Below are 22,691 nucleotides of genomic sequence, written 5' to 3'. Positions count from 1 at the left end.
AAATAAACTTTATTAAAAATGTAATTTAAAAAATTACCAAAGTAACATTCATTTGATATCAATTCATGCAGCTGTTATTAATGAATCTTACAGCTCATTCATAAATATATGTTTTTAATTGTGTCCATAGAGAAAGTGATTGTTTGGACCACTGCTATCTTTTTATTCCACTTATGTTGACTTTACCGGCTAAGTCACTTTAACTCTGTGATCCACCTTCTCCTTTTCTCCTCCTGCGGCCCACACCTCTGCATCCATCTCTGTATTTTGGACCCGGAGTAGCTGGAAGCCCTGACCGCAGACCAGCACCCATCCCATCTTTGTTTTCTTGCTCTCACAGGAAGCCTTGAAACCCATCTCAGTGTTTACCTCACTCTCTGTCTCACCCACGCTGTCAGTCTCTGTTTGATTTCTACATTCACCAGCTGTCTCTCCTCCCTTTTCATCACTGGTTTGACAAACTGGGTCACCTGTCTCGCTCATGGCTTCAACAGGTCCTCCATCCTCGGCCTCGCCCAGTGTTTGCTTATCTGTATTGAACTGTGCTGCTGTCTTACACAGCGTCTTTAATCCTGTCTGATTTCTCTTCCCTCTCCAAATTACAATCTCCTGCTCAGGCTCAAATCTTGTTTCCCTCTTTTCATTTCCCTCCTCCTCCTCCTCAATCATCTGGCCTTCCCACACTGCCAGTCCTGCAGCATCTGCAACATGTGAACACAGCGCCCCAGCGTGGCTGATACTGGTAGTGCTGACCCTCCACAGGCAAACCCTCTGATCTGATGAAGTGGAGACCACCAGGCCTGGGCTCAGGAGTTTCAGAGCAGTCAGCGGGGCAGCGTGAGCCAGCGGGATGTGGGACTGGGAGTGGAGATGGAGATGAAGCTGGTTTGGGATTTGGAACTGGGTTTGCTGAGAAATCACTTGTTCAGAAATCTGAGAAATCCCTCTGCTGCCCCCAGTCTCTCCGTCCTCTGGGTACTGCACCCTGATCGTGGACACTGTCAGCTGCCCATCATCCCCTCCGCTAGCAACAGTTACCAGGCAACCGCCCTCTTGTTGTCCCAGTTTCTCTGCCCAAACAGCCAATGAGTTGACGCCGCTCTGGTGGGCGTGAATATCGAGGCAGGGGATTGGTGGAATTGGAGCACTGCTCGAAGTAGTGGTTGATAAAGAAGAAGCATCAGTCATATCCCACACTGCAATTCTGCCATCTGTTGCGGCACTAAACAGCAGCTTATACCTGAGAGAGGGAAGTTAATACAAACATGTACATGAGAGATGGCTTTCTTCATATTTTCCCAAAACAAAAAGAATCAACATGTCAGAAACTGAACCTAAATTTACTGAGCTCTTAAAGGAGCAGTGTGTAGGATTAAGTGGCATGTAGTGGTGAGGATGGCAGATTAAAACTAAATGAAACTTCTTTTATATGCCAAGTGTGAACTAACGATTAGGATTGCATTGTTAAGGAGGTTTCTACTGGGAGCCAAATTATCTGCAGAGGTCTTCTCCTCCCCAAAACAAACGAACCAGGTGATTAAAAGTAGTAAAAACGCTGAACAAAACAGTTTCATGTCACAAATTAGTGTTTTGCAAAGCTTTTCAGCTGTTCATAGAGAGGCTGCTAACTATGGTGGCCGACACAAAAAAACACAAATGGCCCTAACTAGAGCCGGTGTTTGGTTTGTCTATTGTGGGCTACTGTAGAAACATGGTGGTGCAACATGTCTGACTCCGTGGAAGAGGACGTGCTCCCTATGTAGATACAAACAGCTCATTCTAAGGTAATAAAAATGCAACAATTCTTATTTATAGGTGATTATACACTACAGAAAACATCTAATTATATTACATTTAATTTCTGCCAATATATCCCTCTAAATCCTACACACTGGACCTTCTTTTTTGAAATGATGTGCTTTAAAATAATATAAAAAAAAGTATCGAAAAACAATCAGTGGTCTGGTTCTGATGGGTTCCTACAAAGAAAGACTACCAATGACTTATAATGATGGTGACAACAGTCACCTAATTCAGGTCCAGGATGTAAGAACAAACAAACAAACATTGTCTCACCTGTTTCCTTTTCCATCCTCCAGGCTGCAGGTGGAAACGCTGAGCACACAGCGCTGGTGGTGAAACGTCTCCCACAACAAATCAATTTGATGTTTAACTTCAGTGACTGAGAACAACCTGGAAGAGACAGTAATGTAGGTGAAAAGACAAAAAAGGAGTGATAAAACAAGATCAAACAGCATCACAATGAAGACGATAAAAAACATATGGAGAGTAAATATCTTCAGCCACATTTGAGCTGTACTTTGCCAAGTAACAACATATACTCTCTCACATTCAGTTAAAATCATCACTGCTACCCCAAATATTAATTTGGAGAGCATTAAAACAGTTGGAAAACATTCTGTCTTTATACTGTAACACTTCAGCTCATGAGAAAGAACTTTTAATTATGCCTATGATGGGCACCAACCTGAGAGCTCCGTCACTGCAGGCCAGAGCCAGCAGAGCACAGTCTGTCTTCTCATCCACCACCGCTACAGACATGTACCTGAAACACAAAGACACAACTGGTAAGACTGGAACAGATACAGATTTCAAAAAATGGGGTGAATTATGCTTCAAATGAAATATTATTCAAATGATATTCTTCAGCACATTTTTCCTGTAAAAATCTCTTACATACAGATTTCAAAAAATGTCTGAGAAAGTATACTTTTCTTGATGAAGAAGGGAATAAAGGTAAAAAAAAAAATAAAAATAGGACAGACAGAAAAAGCACTTTAAAGTACCGGGACATGGAAAATTCTGTCTCTACGAGGATAAGGAAGGAACCATTAACTAACCTTGTTTCTGGGTCCACTTTCACCGTCTTGTGTCGGTTCCGCCTCCTCTCCCACTGTTCGTCCAATCGGTGACTGGCCACCTGGATCACCTGGCAGGAGGGAACCAGTCTCTGCCTGTCCCAGCCGATCAATAACCGGTAGCACTGCATCTGAGCTCGCCCGCCAGCTGACACAAGCAGGGCAGAGAGAGAGTGTGTCTGATTTTCACTTCCTCCCTCTGAACGTGTCACGGCTGTCACTGTCCGAACGCTTGAGATGTGGTCCGTAATAACTGAGAGAACTTTGATGCTGCCAGAGTTGGGATGTACCGCCAAGACAGTTAAGCTGGTGTCCTCTCCTCCTGTCACCACTATCTCCCAATGTCCCTCCTCTCTGTCCTTTGCTTCATCTTCGAGCCCATCCCTTCCCTCAGTTTCAGTCAAATCTCCACTACTGTTTGTTTGAATCTCATTCCCAGTTCCCCTTATCATCCCCAGCCTGCAAACACACCCGATCCCCCTCCCATGGACGCCCTCTCTCAGGCTCCATCCTCCAGTCCTTCCTGCCTTCCCAGCCCAGCTCGATGCCTCTCCAGGGGGCTGCGAAGCCAAGACAGCCCCCTGCTTGATGAACACCAGAGCTCCATATCCAGGCCAAACCCCTTTGTGGGACGGCCAGAGACACCAGGAGCGATGCCCCCCACCACAAGGCACCGCTAACAGCCTCTCCTGCCTCACCGGGTCCCACACCACAAAGTGAACAGCATGAAAGCCAACAATGGCAAACTTGGCTTCTCTTCCCTTGTTCTCTGTCTTTTCTCCTCTGAAGCTCCCCTCCTCCTTTCTCTCCTCTCTAACCTCCAGCTTTTCTGTCAAATTAAGTTTCTTGCATTCCTCTCCAGGCTCTTCCTCCTCCTCCTCTTCCACAGGAATGTCAGGTTCAAGAATCAAAACCCTCTCCAGCCACTCCATACCCTTACAGGCCCGCTGGACTCTGAGAACCTCCAGCTGAAGCCCTCCTTTGTTCTCAACACTCGCTCCATTACTCTTCTCTGTAAGATTTCCTGGTGTTGTTAGATTCACTCTGAAGACCCTCACACAGCCGTCCCTGCCAGTGCTGTAGAGCAGTCCCTGGTATTCATACACCGAAGTTACACCCTGTTTTCCATGCACCCCAAACAGGCAGCTCAGTGGGTGCAGCTTTAGGCCACCTCTCTCCTCCATCATTTCACCTTTTCTGTTTCCACCGCTTCCATTTTCCTCAGTCCACTCATCATCAGTTTGTTTCCTGCCTGTCAGCGAGCCTTCATCCACCCTTTTTTCATCTCCCATCTTTTGCTCCAGCTTTGCTTCTTCCTGAAACAAAAGCAGGGACCCTCTCCTGTCCCCGCACACCCACAGCAACCCCTGTGACGTGGAGTGGAGGCGCACTGCAGCTGTCAGCCAGCGTTTGGCACAAGGAGGAAGGAGAAAAGGAGACAAGGGATTTACACTGAGAGCCAAGGAAGAGTTTTCATCTAATTCTGCCTCTACACACCAGCGACAGACAAGTCCTTCAGCGCCTGATGCTAGCAGATACAAGCCTTCCTTTGCCTCTTGCCAAATGAGACTATGGATCTTCCCTGACCCACCTGAGAGAAGAATCCCACACTGAGGATGAGAGATGGGGAAGACCTGTATGGAGCCGCTAAGGTTTCCCACAGCACACAAATTAACTTCTGCTGCTGAGCCTTTTATGTTGACAGTTGTTAATTCCATCACACAATAAGACTGAAACTCAGGAGTGCCTTGCCATACCAGCTCCCACTGCCCATCACTGTACTGATAAACCGTTCCCTGGTCAGTGCAAACCACAAACTTAGTCTGACTCCAACTTGCGTTTTTATCCCCTGCTATACAAACTGCTTTAGGCAAGCCTTGACCAGGAAATTTTAGGTCGGTTAGCTTCTCTGTGACAGCTTCCTCTGTTCTCTCCTCTCTCTCCTCACTCCCTTCCACCCTCCACAACCTCACCCCTCCATCTGCCCCCCCTGTAGCCACCCACCTCCCTTCATCTCCTGTTCCCTCACTGACTGCAAGTGCACGAACCCCACCTGCTCGGTGTCCCTTCAACGTCCGAACCACCTTGCCACCTCCAGCCCAGTCCCAAACCAAACAGGCCCCGTCTTCACCCGCACTGAACACATTACCCGAAGAAACACGCACCGAGAATACCCTAGCCTGGTGTCCATATAGGACCCTCAAACAAGCCGGGTTCAAGTCCCCACATTTCCCTCCAGGACCCCCTAAAGTGCCAACACCCCAAACCCTTACGCTGCGGTCATCAGAGGCTGAAGCCAGCCATCCTTTCTCCTGGAGGTAAGAGATGCTGAAGATGACCCCGCTGTGGCCCAGCAGACGCTTCTCAACTGGAGCTTTGTGCTCAGATTCATGGCTGTTGTCTCCTCCTCCAGGCTTCCAGAGAACCAGCTGGTTGAAAACAGTCCCTCCAACTAGGATGGTATTCGCCCAGGATTCATGCACCAGAAGTAGGGCAGAGTACAGCAGACACCCCTCCAGACAGGAGCGCTGCACCAGCGCTTTTCCTGTAGTGACATCCAGGAGGAGAGCACTATTGTGGGCTACAGCCACGCAGAGCAGTGAGTGTTTGTCTCCAGAGAGCCAGCGGACATCCAGGGCCCAGTCCTGTAGCTCCATGAGGGGACCCATAGCCTCCAAGCACAGATGCTCGTCATCCTGGAGATCCACATGGAGCCTCATTAGCCTCACGGCCTTGCCTCCAAACACTGCAAGGTCATAGAAGGTGGAGCTCGAGTTGGAGCTTGGCTCTGAGGATTGATACACAAGAAGGGATTATGTAAACGTATGACAGTCAATAAATACAAAAACAACATCTGAATAATAATCACTAGAGGGCTGATGGTGTGTGGAAATTCTTTGCCAACACCACACTTCTTCAACTAGCATCAAAGCCAAAGATAATATCCCCATTATTATTTAGAATCATAATTACAGCTGAATTCTTGCAGATCACCACAAAAAGAAGACACATCTGTCCATCAAGTGAAGAAATGAAACAACTCCCCAGAACACAACAGCAGAAATGAAAAAAGAGAGCAGTGAACACAAACATCTGCTCGTACTAACCATCATTCTTATTCCCATGTGTTCCTGCAGCAGAGCTCTGTGCTGGGACAGCCGTCAGACTTCTAGGTCTTATCCCGTGGATTCTGTAGTGCTGGAGCACACTCAGGGAAACGCAGGCTTTAGGACGAGGGTGGAGACTGTACACCGTCAAGACTGGACCCTCACCTGTCAGGAAAGGGTAGAAGAAGATTTTGTTATGTGTGTTGTGTGTTTCTTCACAGTAGGGCTGCCACTAACGATTATTTTCATTGTCGACTAATCTGTCGATTATTTCTTTGATTAGTCAACTAATCATTTTATCGAAAAATGTGTTAAAATGTTGAAAAATGTCGGTCTGTCTCGCCCAAACCCCAAAATTACGTCATCTAATGTCTTGTTTCATACTCATGCCGAAGGGTTTTAGTTCACTGTCACGGGAGAGTGTGTAAAGCTGCCAATATCTGAACGTAAGAAGCTGCAGTAAGAGTATTTGGGGGTACTTTTATACTACTTTTCTATGAAAAATTACTCAAACTGATTAGTCGACTACTAAAATAGTCACCGATTATTTTAATAGTGGATTACTCATCGATTAGTCGACTAATCGTGGCAGCCCTACTTCACAGTGTTCTTCTGTCAGAATAAGCAAGAAGAGAAATGACCCAAACCCCAACATAAAACATGACACATTTGAAACATGTACAACTCATGCATTTGTATCTGGACAAAACCGCATAATAAAAATAATAATATAGCATATAGTCAACACTGCTCCCTACCTGTCAGCAGAAATGCATCCTGAAGGAACTCCACAGCTGTGACTGGAGCCACCAGAGCTGCTGTCTCCATCTCTTAATGATTAATAACCTTCATAGACGAGGGTATATCATGGTGCCTGAAATATATAAAGCGACAACACGCGTTACAGATGAAAGAGTGACAAAACATAGCAGACAGGCAGCGTTTATGACTGGTATCTTGATAACTTAAGTGCTGATAAAGTAGTTGCTGTCATTAGCATTTCAGTTAGCAAAACAAGCTAACAGCAACAACACTTCTCGTGTATTCCAGTGCGTTGAAAAGTTACTTTCCTAAGTCAGTACCAGCGCTGCTACATGGTGTACTTACAAACAGACACTAACGCCACATAAATGCGCTTCACATCTGCATTAAAACATCTTTATTTGCGTCCTCAGTCTGCTTGAATCCAGCACCCATGTGTTTCTGCTCTGGCTTCCGTGCCGCGTTTAACCAATCAGACTACACTGCTGGCTTCCTGAACGCTGATTGGTTAGAAGAAAGGTTAGCCGTATTTCTATTGGAGGAGGTGACACACGTGACCGAATGCCGTCGAGTTTTGCTGCCTTTATGTGTTTTCTGGAAAACTAAGCAGTTTGGCACCAGCCATGATAATTAAAACTGACTGATTTGCTATTTTATCATAAGCAGATGCTTTTGGCTCGGCCTGTCATGTTAAAACATGACTTCTTACTGCATAGATACTAAATTTGGAAGGATAAGGACATTCTCTAACAAGTCTTTATTTTTTAACAACTGGTTAAAAAATATGATTCTTGCAGGGGTGTAAATATAGACAGGTGATGCTTGCACTTGGGCCCCTGGGGTGGGGAGGCCCGTAGAGAGAGTGGTCCCTTGCAAGTGATTCTTTTTCTTTATTTTTTCTAACAGTCAGTGACTATCTAAAACAAAATAATATGCTTTTTCTATACAAGCTATAAAATCTATAAATATACTACAATAACTATTAAATTAAATGATTAATTTCTTACTTTCTTTTATTTTTGTGTCAGATATGCAGTGATGATTGCTTGTTGATATATATGTTGATGTTGTCCAATGTCAAGTCACTATTTGCTTTAAGACAGTACACCCACTTGGGCCCGCCATAACTTCCTTGCACCACTGCATACGTGTTGGTCGACTACTTAACTCGAAAGGTAGACTATACAGCTGTTCAGATTTTTTGAGGAAATAATAAATTCTCCTGGAATCACAATGCTGTTGGGGTTTCTCAAGTATTTTCTTACTAGCTAAGTGAGAGAAGTTGCTTTTAAATTAATTCACAGGTTCTACCCAACAAAATAATTTCGTCTGTCTGCTCATTTTGTAAAAACTGAAATTTCACATTTGTCTTGGCACTGTCCTCATATCCTCATACAGAGGAATTTTGGTCAGACTCACTAATGTTCATCCAAACATATTTCACTGCAGATTTTTATTTTTGTTTTAAGAATGTTTGGTGTGATGGAAAATTTAGGAAAATGTAATATAATAAATCTTTATTTTTCCTTGCTAAATGCCACACCCACAAAACAAATTCAACACTTCTTAACCATTCTGCCCTGTTTTAAAAACGAACTTAGTGAATATATATATGTGTATATATATATATATATATATATATATATTTATACTTTATTAATCACCAAGAGGGAAATTCAATGTTCTCACTCTATTGTCATATACATATACAAACAGGCCCGAAACACACACACACACATGCACAAACAAGACCTTTACATGCATTAAATTGAGATGTCAGAGTGACTTGAACCGGCAACCCTCCGGTTCCCAAGCCAAGTCCCTATGGACTGAGCTACTGCCGCCCGTAAGAAATAATAATAAAATGAATATATGTGTTGGGGTGGCACGGTGGTGTGGTGGTTAGCACTCTCGCCTCACAGCAAGAGGGTTGCTGGTTTGATCCCGGGTGTGGGAGCCCTTCTGTGCAGAGTTTGCATGTTCTCCCCGTGTCAGCGTGGGTTCTCTCCGGGCACTCCGGCTTCCTCCCACAGTCCAAAGACATGCAGATTGGGGACTAGGTTAATTGGTAACTCTAAATTGTCCATAGGTGTGAATGTGAGCGTGAATGGCTGTCTGTCTCTATGTGTCAGCCCTGTGATAGTCTGGCGACCTGTCCAGGGTGTACCCTGCCTCTCGCCCGATGTCAGCTGGGATAGGCTCCAGCCCCCCCCCCGCGACCCCCAAGAGGATGAAGCCGTTAGAAGATGAATGAATGAATATATGTGTTAATTATGATGTTTAAATATTCAAAGAACTCTAAAACTGTGCTACTATATGCAAACTCTGTGACCTCCAAGGACTGATGTTGGAGCGTCTTTGACCGTCTTTGGTGCTATGATTTAGTCTATTTAGGCCATGTTAATCTTGATTATTTTTATTATTTGTCTCCTCCTCTGACTGTACCCCTTGGCTTTTTGTGTGTTGTATTTAAATTGTCATTGCCTTCATTGAAATAAAATAAAGAAATAAAATGCTATCTTATTCTATATTTCTTGGTTCCCTTCTTTAACCTTTGTTGACACTGATTTTAATGAATACATTTTTTTTCCTTCCTTTGTTTCTGATACTGTCAATTACTGCCATAGCCATAGGCATACCAAAAGAAGTGGCTTAATGTAATAATGTTGTTGCTTTACAGTTTTAGTTTATATTCAAGCCAACAGTAGGCCTACAGTATATAATTTCAGTTAATATGCGCAGGGATAGAGCCTGTAACATGTGGTTATTCCGAGTAAGCCATGAACGCATCAGATAGCAGTGAAGGCAGCGCCTGGTCGTTAGCGGTCCAGCTAACTTCACCGCTAACTATGCCTGGAAAATGTAAATTCCAGGACTCCTGGCTCTCCAAGGGAATTTACAAGGACTGGCTGGTGAAGGATGTCCAGGACATTCACTTCGCCCGATGTAGAGCCTGTTGTAAATCAATCAAACTTCAGACCATGGGCGAGTCTGCTCTCACGAGCCACGCAGGGGGAGCTGGCCACAAAGCAGCGGTGCGCAAGCTAAGAGAAGGTAGCTTAGCTTCAGTGATACCACGGGACACTGTGTGAGGAGCATGCCTACAGATCAAGCCTCCATATCACTGTGTGTCATACTAATCCATTAACAGCCACTGTTTGTCCTGCTGTTTGATTGTGGGTTGTGATGCTGCAGTTTGATGGTGTGTGTGTATGTGTATGTGTGTGTGTGTGTGTGTGTGTGTGTGTGTGTGTGTGTGTGTTTGGCTGCAACATCTGAAACATCTGTCTCAGGTCATCAGCTGCAGTTTTTCTTTCTGGCCGTTTTGTTTTGGTTGTAACCCGTCATAATACTGCATGCCTTTAATAAACTTACTCATAAATCCATTAACTTACTGTTAGAGAACACTTCTGTGCAGTGAGATGAGGAGCAGCTGTGGTTCAACATCTGCAGCCTGCTGAAGTGTCATTGAGCAAGAAAACACCTAAATAAGAGGAGTTCTGATGAAACCTAAGCCTAGCAGTGTTTCACCATGATGTTATAATATTAGAAATAGTAACTGTGATGTAATTAAAGGGGAACACCACCTAAATTTATTTTAATTTTAATATGTTATTTCCATGGCCTGGGAAAGTTCAGTCAATAATTGTGAACATGAGCTACTCTCTCTCTCAAAGCCAGAAACCAGAGAAGTAAGTCTCAAACCTGTGATGTCACTGGGTATAAAGACTGGAGCTGCTCTGTAGACAATGAGTGGGAGCCTGATAGGGATGCACAATATTGTTTTTTTTTTGCAGGTACCTGATATGCGGTTATGAAACGAGTCATATGTCCAATAACCAACACTGATATAATCGTACCTTTTCCCCTACCTGATCAGTCTCATCCATTGTGAAATTAACATTATATTATGCATGCATACTCTTAACGTGATGGCCCAGCAGCAGATGGAGACATGAAACACAATACTTTAAAATGTATGTGATATTCAATCGTTGTGCAAAATTCTTTGTGGTCTGATAGTTCATTTTAAAGCCAACATTGGCTGATACTAATGACATACCAATATTTCCATCATGTTGGCCAATTCTGATATTTCATTTTAAAACCAATATTGCCTGACACTGATGACGTGGCAATATTACCGTGCATCAATAGAGCCTTATTATTTGGACCCACAGAATGTTTGTTTTCCTTTATATACCCAAATGAGCTTTATTCTATTGTAGTGTTCTCAGCTCTGAAACAGAAAGTGTACCCATATACTCCGAACGTTCCCCTGGGTGCTCTCAATGTCAAGTAACACATCTTTCACCATTCATCGTCTGTGGAGCAGCTCTAGGCTTTAAACCCTATGACATCACAGATTTGAGTTTTAGCACTCTAGTTTTTGGATTTGGGAGAGAGTTGCTCGTATTTTCTAATATTTTTTGGACTGTTTTAGACCAAAGGAACAACATGTATGAATTTTGAAAAAGGCCAGAGCTCCTCTTTAAGGTATTGTTTAGTTCAATTTGGGGTAAACCTGTTGAAAACCCCATTATTGTGGGAAAAAAAAATCAAATCTTGTGTGACATTTACTCTAATTTGCATCCTATTGAACAATTAAGGTCCTTTTTAGGCAAGCTTTTCATGCTATTTAGTAAATGTTCCCTCTGAAAATCCCCTTAATTATGCACAAACCCCAATTAAAACCCTTGAATGTAGGTGATAGGTTCACCTCCAGTTTGGGACATACCTACATAAATTCTTTATTATTAGCATTTTTACAGCAGACTACAAAGGCTATCTGTGTTTCACATGTCCTGATGCTGAGAAAATTAGCTCAGTATCAAGCTCACCATTCTTTCTTTAAAGGGCCAGTTCATCCAAATTACAAAAACACATTTTCTCAGACCTCATCAATTTGCGTCTCGCTGTGGAATATTGTGAAAAATACTGTGAAATTCGGGTAAATTGACTCTTAAAGAGATCCTCAAGTGTTTTGAGAAAAAATAAAAATCTGCATCATTATCCTCAATTAACAACTTTGTTGCTCATTTTGTTTCTTCTCCAAAAAGTGTTTTGGTGTGTTTCATGTCTCCCAGCTTTACAAACAGCACTAGTTTTGGTGTTCTCTGTGTACTGTCTTGACCTCTGAGAAAATCTTGAGCTCCTCTTTTCTCATGCTTTCTAGTGTGAGTTCAGAATTGACACTTTGGTGAGGTGGATAAATCTCTGTTAGGAGAGTTGGAGTGGAAATCCTGCATTTAAAGACAGTCTATCTTCTCATTTTAACATCCAGTTGCCTCAAAGCACGTTCAGTTTGTCAAACACCTACATTTTATAAGGAATCCAGCCTGGAAACTGACTGAATGATACCTGAATTTTCATGTTCTTTTATTGTTTAAACGTTAAACTGATGGATTTTTAACTACTCCAAATAGTCAATTCAGAACTCAACCTGAAACTATTACACTGGCAGTAAATTTGAGTCTGACTTTGCTGACTGTTACATCCCAGAATAGATTTATATCTGTTGATTTGCCGTTATGCTTCATTCCTTACCACTTGGTACTATCCAAGCTAAAAAAAATAGGTGCTGTCATGATGTTATAAGGTGCTGTGGATACATGTGTGTTTATATGTAAAGGAGATGTTGTACCTGCGTTCACCAGAGGAAGGCGATCTCTGCTTATTTTCCTGAGACACATTTACCTGCAGTTCCTCCCTGACTGTCTCTCTGTCCTTTCTGGTTATGGGCAGGCAATTTGATGCTGATAAATGCTGCTGGGCAGATGAACGGCAGCGTGAGTCAGGTAACTATGTTAAAGTGATGGTGTTGGTTTACATTTACTGTAGAGGCAAAGTTTTATATCAGCTGAATTTAAGCCAAACAGTATTAACATAAACCTGGAACAGCTTATATCAGTGCACATAAACTAACATTCACACTTAAAGTGACAGATGTTTCACCAGCGTGAAGTAAGCACTTAAAACACACTTTGTTCTCTGCGTCTCAGGCTGAGGACAACAAGGAGCAAGTGGCCATCTGCCTCCAGCGTGACGCCTTGGACAGAGTATCGGGCAGCGACTGGTCCGATCTGCACCACAGCCCCACTTCAAACTCCACCTCTCACAATGCAGAGCTGCAGGATGTGAAATTTCATTCTGCCTACTTCTCACCACCAGGTACCCACAGATTAAGCTCTGCAAGCTGCTACAGTGTTGGCAGATATTGGTGACCTTTAAATGAACATGTCTGCATGTGATATTCCAGTACTCACCTCAATTGAGACTCTGAACAGCACTGAGTGATTACTGTAGCTTCATGGGATCTTTGTTCAGGTGACCATTTTGAACTCTGACCTCGCAGGCACCTCCCAGCTCATCAGCCAGCGCCTCCACTTGACTGGCGAGGCGGAGGAAACCCACGACTCGGTGGATCTGTCGAGACTGGAAAACCAGCAGAAAACAGAAGCTCTGGAGCAGCAGCAGCAGATGAAGATCCTGGAATGGGAGAACAGGATGAAGGTGCTGGCGTGGGAGCAGGAGCTGGTGAAGGAGAAGAGGAGAGCGGCCCGGCAGAAGGAGAAGGCCTTCAGGATGAAGAAGGCGTACTACAAAGCCAAGCTAAAGAGGATGGGCGAGGACGTGCCGCCGTCTTCCTCCAGCAGCAGCGATGAAGAGGAGAGAACATCTGATCCGACAGGATGAACTGCTTTAACCGTTGTATTTTTACTAGTGCTTGTCTTGTTGTATTCTTTTGTCTATATGCCATGAAACTGTTACTATTTTTATACATTGTTTTGTATTTTAATGCAAAGGGAGGATTCTCAGTTGCTTTCAATCCGCTGTTTTCTGCTATAAGTGTGAGACGCCTTGGGTTCTTTTGAAGTAGGCTGCAGTTTGAAAAGTAGAAGTACTGCTACTTAAAAGCACAAGCGAGATGACTTGGGTTGCAGACTACTCAAAAGTAGCTGTTTTGAAGACTAGTTAGATTATTCCATATGCTCAAACTACCAAACAAACCTTCTGTAACGTGTCTTAAGTACGCCTTTTCAAAGATATTCAAAGTAAACCAAACTAGTTGAGTGTAACACCTCATTTAAGATCACCCTAAGAGAAAGATGTGGTACTAATAGAACTATAAACATACATAGAAATGCTATGAAACATTAATACTTTGCACACCTTGTAGAAAAGCTTCCCAACTGTGTTTAAGGGTTGAGATCAAAATCACAATAATCCTGTTTTTATCTGTCAATCATCACAACGTGTCTTCAGTATTCAAAGTTACGAGATGTTCACTGATGTTAAAGGTTGAGGGTTGTGGTCTCTCAAGGGAGAGCAGCATTTTAAAGAATATTGCGTTTACATCTAATCACTGCAGCTGTAGAAATGAAACGACATTCCTAAATGGACAATCTGTTATCACATCTGCATCGCTTCTTTCGCATGTTAACACGAGTATTTTTGTCTCTGCTTTGTAAATAAATTTGCATTTGGTACAAAGTAAGTGTCGACTACAGGCAAGTGACAAATCAAAGAACACACTGAATAAATGAGTAGAGAAACATACACTACATGGCTGTGAGTACAGTGTGTGGATCGTCATGCAACAGCCTCTGCTGATTTTGGGATCAGTTCCCATCCAGCCACAAGAGCATCAACAGCTGTGTTGGTATAGTAATGTGCTGTGACAGCTTCTGAGCTTCAGAGGTGCTGGTAGGAGTATTTTTGAATGTTGGACAGTTTCCTCTTGCCTCTAGTTGTTATGCTGAGCTAAGCTAATCACCTCCTAGCTAAAACGTGGTGACACGAAAGTGGTTTTGATCTTCTCATCACACTGCTGAAATGAAGCACAATATCCTAGTTTGATAGCCATCTGTCTTAAAGCAGGGGTCTTCAATGTTAGTCCGGTCCAGCACCTCTTAGGTGAAAGACAGACGGAGCAGGGACCCCGTTCGTCATGTATTTTATAAAACTGAGTTGTATATTAAACTGGGCAGATGGAGGTTGTCAGGCAGAGAGCCATATCAGCCTCAGGCTGCAGTCTTTACCTGTGTTTGCTTTTCAGACAGATGAGGGAGGACACAATGATACAACGATAAGTTGCAAAAGGCAAAATCTGTAGGATTTGTGTTAATGTGTATTTCCTGACATTTTAAAATTTTAAAAGATATAAATATATTACCAAACAACAGTTTGGCTGCCCCCCTGTGCCAACTCCCCCCCGAGCGGTCTTGGACCCCCATTTGACCTGTGCCAAAGTCATATTATTACAAATCTAACAGGAGCGTTGATCAGTTTTTGTTTCAGTCCCTGCAGGTCTAACTCTAAGGTTTAAGGATGGGACCATATACAATTTTATCGTGGATTTCAATTTAAAAAAAACAAAACACTCTCAATAAGGTGATTGTGGTGAAATTCCATTATTGGTTTAAATGTGAATATTGTGTCCAGCAGCACTTGATGAGACTGTTAGGCAACCAACAATAAAGAGACTGCAAAAACAGGCTGCACACTCACCGACCTCAAAAAACTCAAAAAGATCTTAATCAAGCATTGGCATACTGTAAAACTTCAATTAAAAGCCTGGTCCCAATTAATTGCCCAGTCCCTCTTACTTACCAGTGTGGCTATGCATTTTGATAAATAAAGGCCTGTCTCCATTAGAAGCCTGGTCTGGTTGCCAAGCTGTTCATTTTTTAGTTCTAAATAAGTATAAAAGTGGTTTGTTAGCTACCTGAAATTATGTGTATATTCTTCAATTACCCTGTAAGTCATTCATATTCCTTCAGTCCATCAGGGTCCTCAGTTTTTTCATTCTTTTTCGGTTTGTCATTCAAATGAAACCAAGTTGTGAGAATTGTTTTATAAAGAGAAAGTGGTGTTGTGTCAGTATGCTGGGTGCCATGACCCTAGAGTGCTCTAACTCTCTCTCATTCGTTCATTTATTCATTTTCTGTAACCACTCATCCTCTTGGGGGTCGCTGGAGCCTATCCCAGCTGACATCGGGCGAGAGGCAGGGTACACCCTGGACAGGTCACCAGACTATCGCAGGGCTGATTCACACTCACATTCACACCTACAGACAATTTACAGTCACCAATTAATCTGCATGTATTTGGACTGTGGGAGGAAGCCGGAGTAGAGAACCCACAATGACATGGGGAGAACATACAAACTCTGCACAGAAGGGCTCCCACACCTTGGAACCAGGAACCCTCTTGTTGTGACGCGATAATGCTAACCACTGTACCACCATGCCGCCTGATGCACCATTGGTCGGAGCCAAATCAAATGAATGATTCATATTTATACAAGTAATATTTATACTGGTTCAAATAAACAATTTGATTGTATTTATCAATCTTTTGTGTGAAAGGAATTACAGGCCTGTCCCATCTTTAGGCCTGCTGATTTTAGTGGTTTAAGTATATAATAGCTATAATAGTTTTACGGTATGTCATATCAAAAGATCTGATGCCATTTAAATAGTTTAAAGATTGTCTTTTAAAGATTGTCTTTCACTAAAAGTGTCCCTTCTGTGATGAAATAAAAAATAATTGTTTTTTGACAAAAGGTAGGGCAAAGTGATCTACTATGTTTCAGTGCAAGTTTAAGAGTTTTAAGCACATTCTGATGAATGATTATCAGGATAATATCGCGCATTGCACTATTTTTGGCTACGATAACTGTAACATTAAATTTTCATAGGGCCTACTAAGGTTTATTCAAGGACTGGTGATGTTCTGTCTCAGCTGGGGCTTCTGTTTTTTTTTTCTAAGAATCAAGGTGGCAGCTGAACATCTCTGACGCCTCTGAATGTGACAGGATACTTTGAGAGTCAAAACAAGTCAGGGAGAGAGCCTTCCAGAAAAACGTGTCCCTCTGTCAGGATGTTTCCTCTGCTCAGCTTTTCGCACCTGAAAATGTCTGTTCTCATGAATATGAAACGGCACACACACACACACCCAAACACACACACGCACACACACAGAATAAATATAAACAGCCGTGTAGGAATAAGTCATTTTTTTAATGTCCAACATTTCTCTTGTTTCCGCGGTAACAGGGGAACAGCTGTTTCCATGCCGCCATCCCCTTGCCGACGGCGGGATAGAAGGCATCCCATAATGAACACACAAGCTAACAAAGACAATCTCCCATCCTTCCTCCTCCTCCTCACCACGACTACCTCTCACTCTGTCTCTTTCCTTCCATCACTTCCCCACTTTTTTCTTTTTTTCAGAGCACATCACAACGTTTCAGTCTCCTCTCAGTGTGTCTGTCTCCCCTCACCTGTGCGGCTCCTATTGGTCCCAACCAGATTAACCTGAAGCTGGAGTTTCTGTCATTTCACTTCACAGACGTCACCAGTTAATGATCTGATGTTGTGCATGTGAAGCTTCAGTCTTGGATCTGTGATGGTGAAGAGGGAGGACAAAGGTTTGATTTGGGACTTTATCTGCAGCACTATTTACACCCAGTATTCAACTTGTAGTTTAGATATGTTTAGATATGTCGACACTGCCTGGGGAGGATAAATGCACCTATATAGTTTGTTTTTTGTCAGATTATTCCACATTTTACCCCCATGATCAGATAAAGAAACCAAATTAAATGCTAGAAAGCAAAGTATCTTCACATTCCCCTCTCCTCTTGTCCTTCATGTGCGAATTTGTTACAGTGAGAGACTCAGATCATAAGAAACAGAAACATTTGGACAAATAATAACCACATCTTTGAATTCGTACAAAATGGCAACATAAATAATCAATACAATGTCAATAAATTATCAATAAATAAAATAAATCTCATGTCTGTACAAGTTAAAGGTACTGTCAGCTGAAGGTAACAAACGGATCTGTGGACAAAAATAAATAAACGGAGCAGGTGAATGAAAAGAGTGAAGAGGACAGTCATATTTTTTTAGATGTACTACCCCTTTAACAGAATCCTGGGTAGTGTTCCCCTGCAGGAGTGTATTTGGCAATACTACTGTAACAAATAGGTTCACTCGTCACACCCCAGTGACATGAGGGTGACAGAGCAGCGGTCAGTGCAGGGAGATATGCACTTGCGAGGTGTGTGGGTGTGTGTGTGTGTGTGTTTACTTCCACTGTCTGCATTCAATGTATTTTTCTTCGTCCTCTCTGCGATGACTAACGTCCACGCCCTCCTCCCTGCAGCTACATTCTGCACACAGTCATGGTTTCTGACCCAATTTGTTCCAACCTTGTCTGGTTTTGTACCTCATGATTTGTTCTCATGCTCATTGTGTTCTATTTTAGCCTCCTTGTTTTTTTAAATCCTCCTGCTGCTCTATTGTTATTACAAGTATTATTTGACTGTCACAGTGCTCTCTGCTCGAGGACATGCAGACAACACATTTTGGCAATACCAAAAACCTCATTTTGCCTTTAGTTTTTATGAGCCGCTGCATTTTTTCATTAGGAAAACACAGTTACAGTATGTTAGCCACAATCCCTTAATCCCTCAGAGGGCTGCTGCGGACTGCCTGCCTGACTCCGTTGCTTACAAATGCCTGTGTGTTGTTACCTAAAGGTCTGAGCTCGCCGCTCGCTCAAACAGCTGTGAGAAAGTAGCAGCTGCTGATGGAAAGACCTGCATCTCAAAACCACTTAGAGGCTTTTAGCGCTGACACAACTGACATCTCTCCTCAGCAGAAGCTGCACCGGATCTTGCAAGAGGTGTCATCTTTGTACAGCGGTCTAGACAATGAGAGCAAATGTGTTCTGGTGTGAGCCTCTTCATCAGTGACAGATCATGTTGGATGTTTTCGAGCCTGTGAGTTGGGGCATTTCTCACATATAAAGGATGTTCTGAAGTGATTTCCCAGCAACTGTGTTCAGCCAAGCAAGAAAAAAAAATCTGGCATGGGCATCATAGGCTGCAGACACAAGCTAATATATTCTGGAAGATACCATGCTGGATATGTACTGCAGGTCTATAAACAAATATCTGAGCGCACAGAGACGTGACTCATAATGTCTTCCCTCTGATCTGCTCTCCTCCTACATGCCAAACCAAAATCCACTTGCTTAATCAGTATGCAGCCAAATAAAAAAATAACCACAGTGGGTTATGTTGTAGCGCAGGCCTAGGGCCTCGTTAATAAAGACCATTTTTCAATTTAGCTTTCTTTCCATGGTACAATCATTTAAAAAAAAACAAAAAAAACAAACAGAACTGTGAATCACATCTAGAGTCATCTTCATCACATAAAACTGGAGAACAACAATGTACGGTACTGATTTTAAGCAATGTCCCTTTGGCTTGGATTTGCACAGAACTTCTGCATGAGAAGCTTTTATAAACGAGTCTCCTGGATGCTGCCGGAGAAATTCGGCCGCTCCTGTGGCGTCTCTTGAGGCAGGCTGAGTTGTGATGCATCAAAGAGCAAAATACCTTGAGGGGCTTTAAATGGTTGTTACATGATACAGCCTCATACAGAGAAGCAGACAGTTATCCACCTTCACGCGCCAGGCCTCCAGAATATCAATGATGACTGATATGGTCTGGTTCAGACAGCACCAGGCACAAGGATACACAGACAGATGACAAGGTCACATTCATATACAGTGGATCACAACACAGCACAATCTCCTCAAAGAGCTGATACTTTGACACTCGCGACTGAGCTTTAACAGTTGAACCACCAACTCTGAACCTTCACGTGGTGTTTTAGCTTAACGTTGGCTACCTTTCTCTTCACAATCATCTTCCATCAAATCTCTTCTTATAATAATCCCTCCCTTTATTTACAATCACTTCTTGCTACTTTGATATTTTCCCTTCAACCGCATGTCGCGGTTTCGATAATCTCATCAGATACTATTGCCGGACCCCTGTTGCTATACAGAGTTGATGAGTGTGAGGAAAAGTTTCTGAGGAAATTGTTTTCAGGGAGAAATTTAGGGATTTTTTTTTTCTTTATCCGGGAAACGTCTCCCTCAGCAACGAACAAGACTGCACTCGCACCAACCTCAGTCACAACCTCACACGGACACAATCGTTTAAAAAAACAAAAACAAAAACAAAAAAACATCACAAGAGATTTCTTCTTCATCTCCAATGAAAAAGATACAAAATGTATAAAAATGTTATTTACAGTATTTTTTTTTCTTCTTTAAGACGGATGTTGTCTGGGTCGAGCTGACTTGCGTTTGAAATCTGAGTCTGTGGTTTTGTCTTTAACAGTTTTTAGGTAGTAGAGATGGTTGACTCAGCGTCCGAAGAAACGTCAAAGATCACTGTAGGCGCAGGGACTTTGAAAAACCTAATTTATACAGTACACACCGCCCACGAGCGTCCTCTTTTATCCTCATAGACGCTCTCTCTGTCTTACTTTGTTTCCAACTCTGTCTCCTCTGTCCCAAATTTGTTTCTAGTCCTCCGATGTCCCAGTGTGCCCCAGTGGTTCAGGACCATCCAGGACCTTTGAATTTGTCCCTGGTGTTCAAAGCACTGTCGCTATGCATAAAGGGATATGGAGGCTGTCATCAAGACTGTCCTTCACTTCTGTTAGCTCTGAGGTGAAGAAGAGAAAATGAGTCATCAATACATTCACGCAACAACATCTCTACTTCTCTACTAATCATGACAACATACAGTAAATACAGGAGCAAAACAGAGATGAGCTGTCGGTGGCAAAAGGACAGAAAGAGGGGAGAGACAGAACCAAACTGACACAAGGGACAGGAAGAAAAAGAAGCTGGAAAGTAGGAAGTGGAACAGAGGGAGCTAAGTAAGGATGAGATAAAAAGATGGCAAAGACAGGAAGGGAACAATAAGAGAGGTGAAGAGAAGAGTTGAAGAGTGGACATGATCCCAGTGGAGCTGCTGAGGAAGATGAACTCAGGCAGGGGAGAGAAAACAGAGAGGCAAGAAAGTAAAGTGAAAAGGTGTGTTTGCAGAGAATCAAAGACAGTGAGAGGTAACAGGGATAGTTTGGAATTTTTGAAGTGGGGTTGTATGAGGTACTTATCCATAGTCAGTGTATTACAAACAGTAGATGTCAGTCAGCATGCCTCCAGTTTGGAGAAGCAGGCCCGGAGTACTGCCATGGAAAATAAGTAATGTACTGCTGTGGATTAGGGCACTACTGTTGGTAACACACTGATGATGGATAAGTACCTCATGCAACCCCAGTTCAAAATCCAAACTATCCCTTTAAAGACCAAACAGAAGATGTAAAACAGAAAAGGGACAGGAGGAGAGGGTTCATCGAGGCAGATCCATTAACACAGAAGGACTTACTCGGAGTCGGGGGAGACTTCAGATATGCTGTGGGAGGTGGCTGACTGGGGCGGGGAGGGGGAGGGTCCATGGGCGGAGCCATTAGGCCCAGGGTTAGAGGCAGCGGGAGGAGGAGTGAGGACTGAGGAATTGAAGGATGCCAGGATGGATGACAGAATATCCAGGTGTTCACTGGACGGCTGTCGACCCAGAGGGTTTGGATTTAAACCTGCGCCCTGGGGGACAGTCTGACCGGGGTACCTACATGGAGGTGCGGAGTCCAGTCGTCCTCTGACGTGAGCTGGGTGCTGCTCTTGCTGGGGCTCCTCAGAGATCGGGGGAGGAGGGGAGGAGGAAGGAGGCTGGTCGGGGTGTGAGGGCTGGCGGGGAGGCAAAGTGCGGAGCCACTCCCGACATGGCTGAGCCTGAGCTCCGCCCCCATTGGTCTCCAGCTGCTCCCTAGACCTACTGCTCATCATCGCACCCCCTAGGTGCTCCCGGGATGAGGCCTGCCGCCGAGTTAGCGAGTTCAGCTGCGACCTCGATCCACTGAGGTATCCCTCCACTCCTGCTCCGACCGCTCCTCCATTTCCGCTCAAGTCCTCCCTCGAAGCATGGACGCTACCTGTGTGGTGGTTGTCCAGTCTGTCTCTGGATCCTGTCAAGTTCTCCCTGGATGATGAGACTCGCTGGTGATCCAGCCCCAGGCCCCCTAGTCCTGCTCCCTGCCCCAGCCCCAGCTCCCTCCTCCTGGGCAAGAGATCCAGGTTGTCCCTGGAACCCCGTGAGTCCAACCGGTCCCTCGACCCCCCTACCGTCTGTCTCCCTAGCGGATCCCTGGACAGCTGCCTCCGGGACAGCGAATCCAGGTGTTCCCTTGAGGAGTAGCGGGAGGCTGGTTGAGACAGAGAGCCAGACCCTCCACCAGCGCCGGCCGTGGCAGAGTACATGCGACCGTACGAGGCTGCAGGAACCCCCCTGTGACCCAGAGTAGAAGTTCGGTACCAGTTGAGCTCACTCGGGACCCGGCCCATGGTGGAAAGTCCCTGAAGTGCTGGGGGACAGCCGAGACGATTCTTCAGGATACCTGCGAGAAGAAAATAAGAACATGAGAGTCCATTAAAGGGGGAGATGGGTGTAAAAGTGCAGTGGGCTGAAGATGAGTGCAGAAAAGCAGGAGGTTGAAGAAGTGTGATGATGCAAAGGGGGGATAAAAAAAGGAAGTCACAGGAAGAAGTGTGTGTTCATGTGCTTCGTCTATTAATAGGCTGACTAAAATGTCACCCATACTTCCAGGCAACATGAGTGATTTCCAACTTTGCTTGCATGTCTTACTCACTCACTCCGAGTCTTCGCATGTGTGGTGCACCTACGGGTGTATGTGTGCATATACTTATCTTATATGTATGTATTCTTAGTGTACAAACTGTTCTGTACATGTAAAAGTGTTACGCATGCTTTTAGGGACAGATTTACACCTTAACGGAAGTTGCAGGCTTCACACTGTTGTGTAACTCATTCTATATGCATGAGGGCCATTCAGCTGATTCTAGCCCTTCTGCATGAAACAAACATGAGGTGACTAAAGTGTAAATCATGGTATGTGGACCATGACTGTATATTCTGACTCTGACTTACGACAGACCTGCTCCTCTTTGTGCATCCCGACAACACTAAAAGTCAGATTACGAATAC

At 43.8% G+C, this 22,691-nt stretch overlaps 3 protein-coding genes across 4 annotated transcripts in view; 1 reads left to right on the top strand and 2 right to left on the bottom strand.

Moving 5' to 3' along the window:
* On the bottom strand, positions 1 to 7,226 carry wdr6 (WD repeat domain 6). Its single transcript, XM_049580105.1, has 7 exons — positions 7,094 to 7,226; positions 6,745 to 6,860; positions 5,987 to 6,151; positions 2,862 to 5,667; positions 2,489 to 2,566; positions 2,077 to 2,193; positions 1 to 1,240 (listed from the first exon to the last, which is right to left on the bottom strand). The coding sequence occupies exons 2-7, from the start codon at positions 6,812 to 6,814 to the stop codon at positions 190 to 192; spliced, it is 4,287 nt and encodes a 1,428-aa protein (XP_049436062.1). The 5' UTR covers positions 6,815 to 6,860; positions 7,094 to 7,226; the 3' UTR covers positions 1 to 189.
* Positions 7,227 to 9,544: 2,318 nt separating this feature from the next.
* Positions 9,545 to 14,662, top strand: LOC125891134 (uncharacterized). Its single transcript, XM_049580138.1, has 4 exons — positions 9,545 to 9,802; positions 12,494 to 12,546; positions 12,751 to 12,919; positions 13,104 to 14,662. Exons 1-4 carry the CDS (start codon positions 9,598 to 9,600, stop codon positions 13,442 to 13,444), a joined length of 768 nt encoding a protein of 255 aa, XP_049436095.1. The 5' UTR covers positions 9,545 to 9,597; the 3' UTR covers positions 13,445 to 14,662.
* A 2,141-nt stretch (positions 14,663 to 16,803) lies between these two features.
* celsr3 (cadherin, EGF LAG seven-pass G-type receptor 3) overlaps positions 16,804 to 22,691 on the bottom strand; it is a 142,638-nt gene continuing 136,750 nt past the window's right edge. For both annotated transcript variants that reach the window (XM_049580099.1, XM_049580100.1), the window contains 2 exons: positions 21,018 to 22,083; positions 16,804 to 20,288 (listed from right to left, as the gene is read on the bottom strand). In XM_049580099.1, coding sequence (XP_049436056.1) covers positions 20,261 to 20,288; positions 21,018 to 22,083 — 1,094 coding nt within the window. In that variant the 3' untranslated portion in view covers positions 16,804 to 20,260. The remainder of the gene's footprint in view (positions 20,289 to 21,017; positions 22,084 to 22,691) is intronic.

The sequence above is a fragment of the Epinephelus fuscoguttatus genome, linkage group LG7 (genome assembly GCF_011397635.1).
Source record: "Epinephelus fuscoguttatus linkage group LG7, E.fuscoguttatus.final_Chr_v1".
NCBI lineage: Eukaryota > Metazoa > Chordata > Actinopteri > Perciformes > Serranidae > Epinephelus > Epinephelus fuscoguttatus.
Note: the sequence above shows the minus strand (reverse complement) of the source record. Positions and strands in the feature narration are given on the sequence as shown.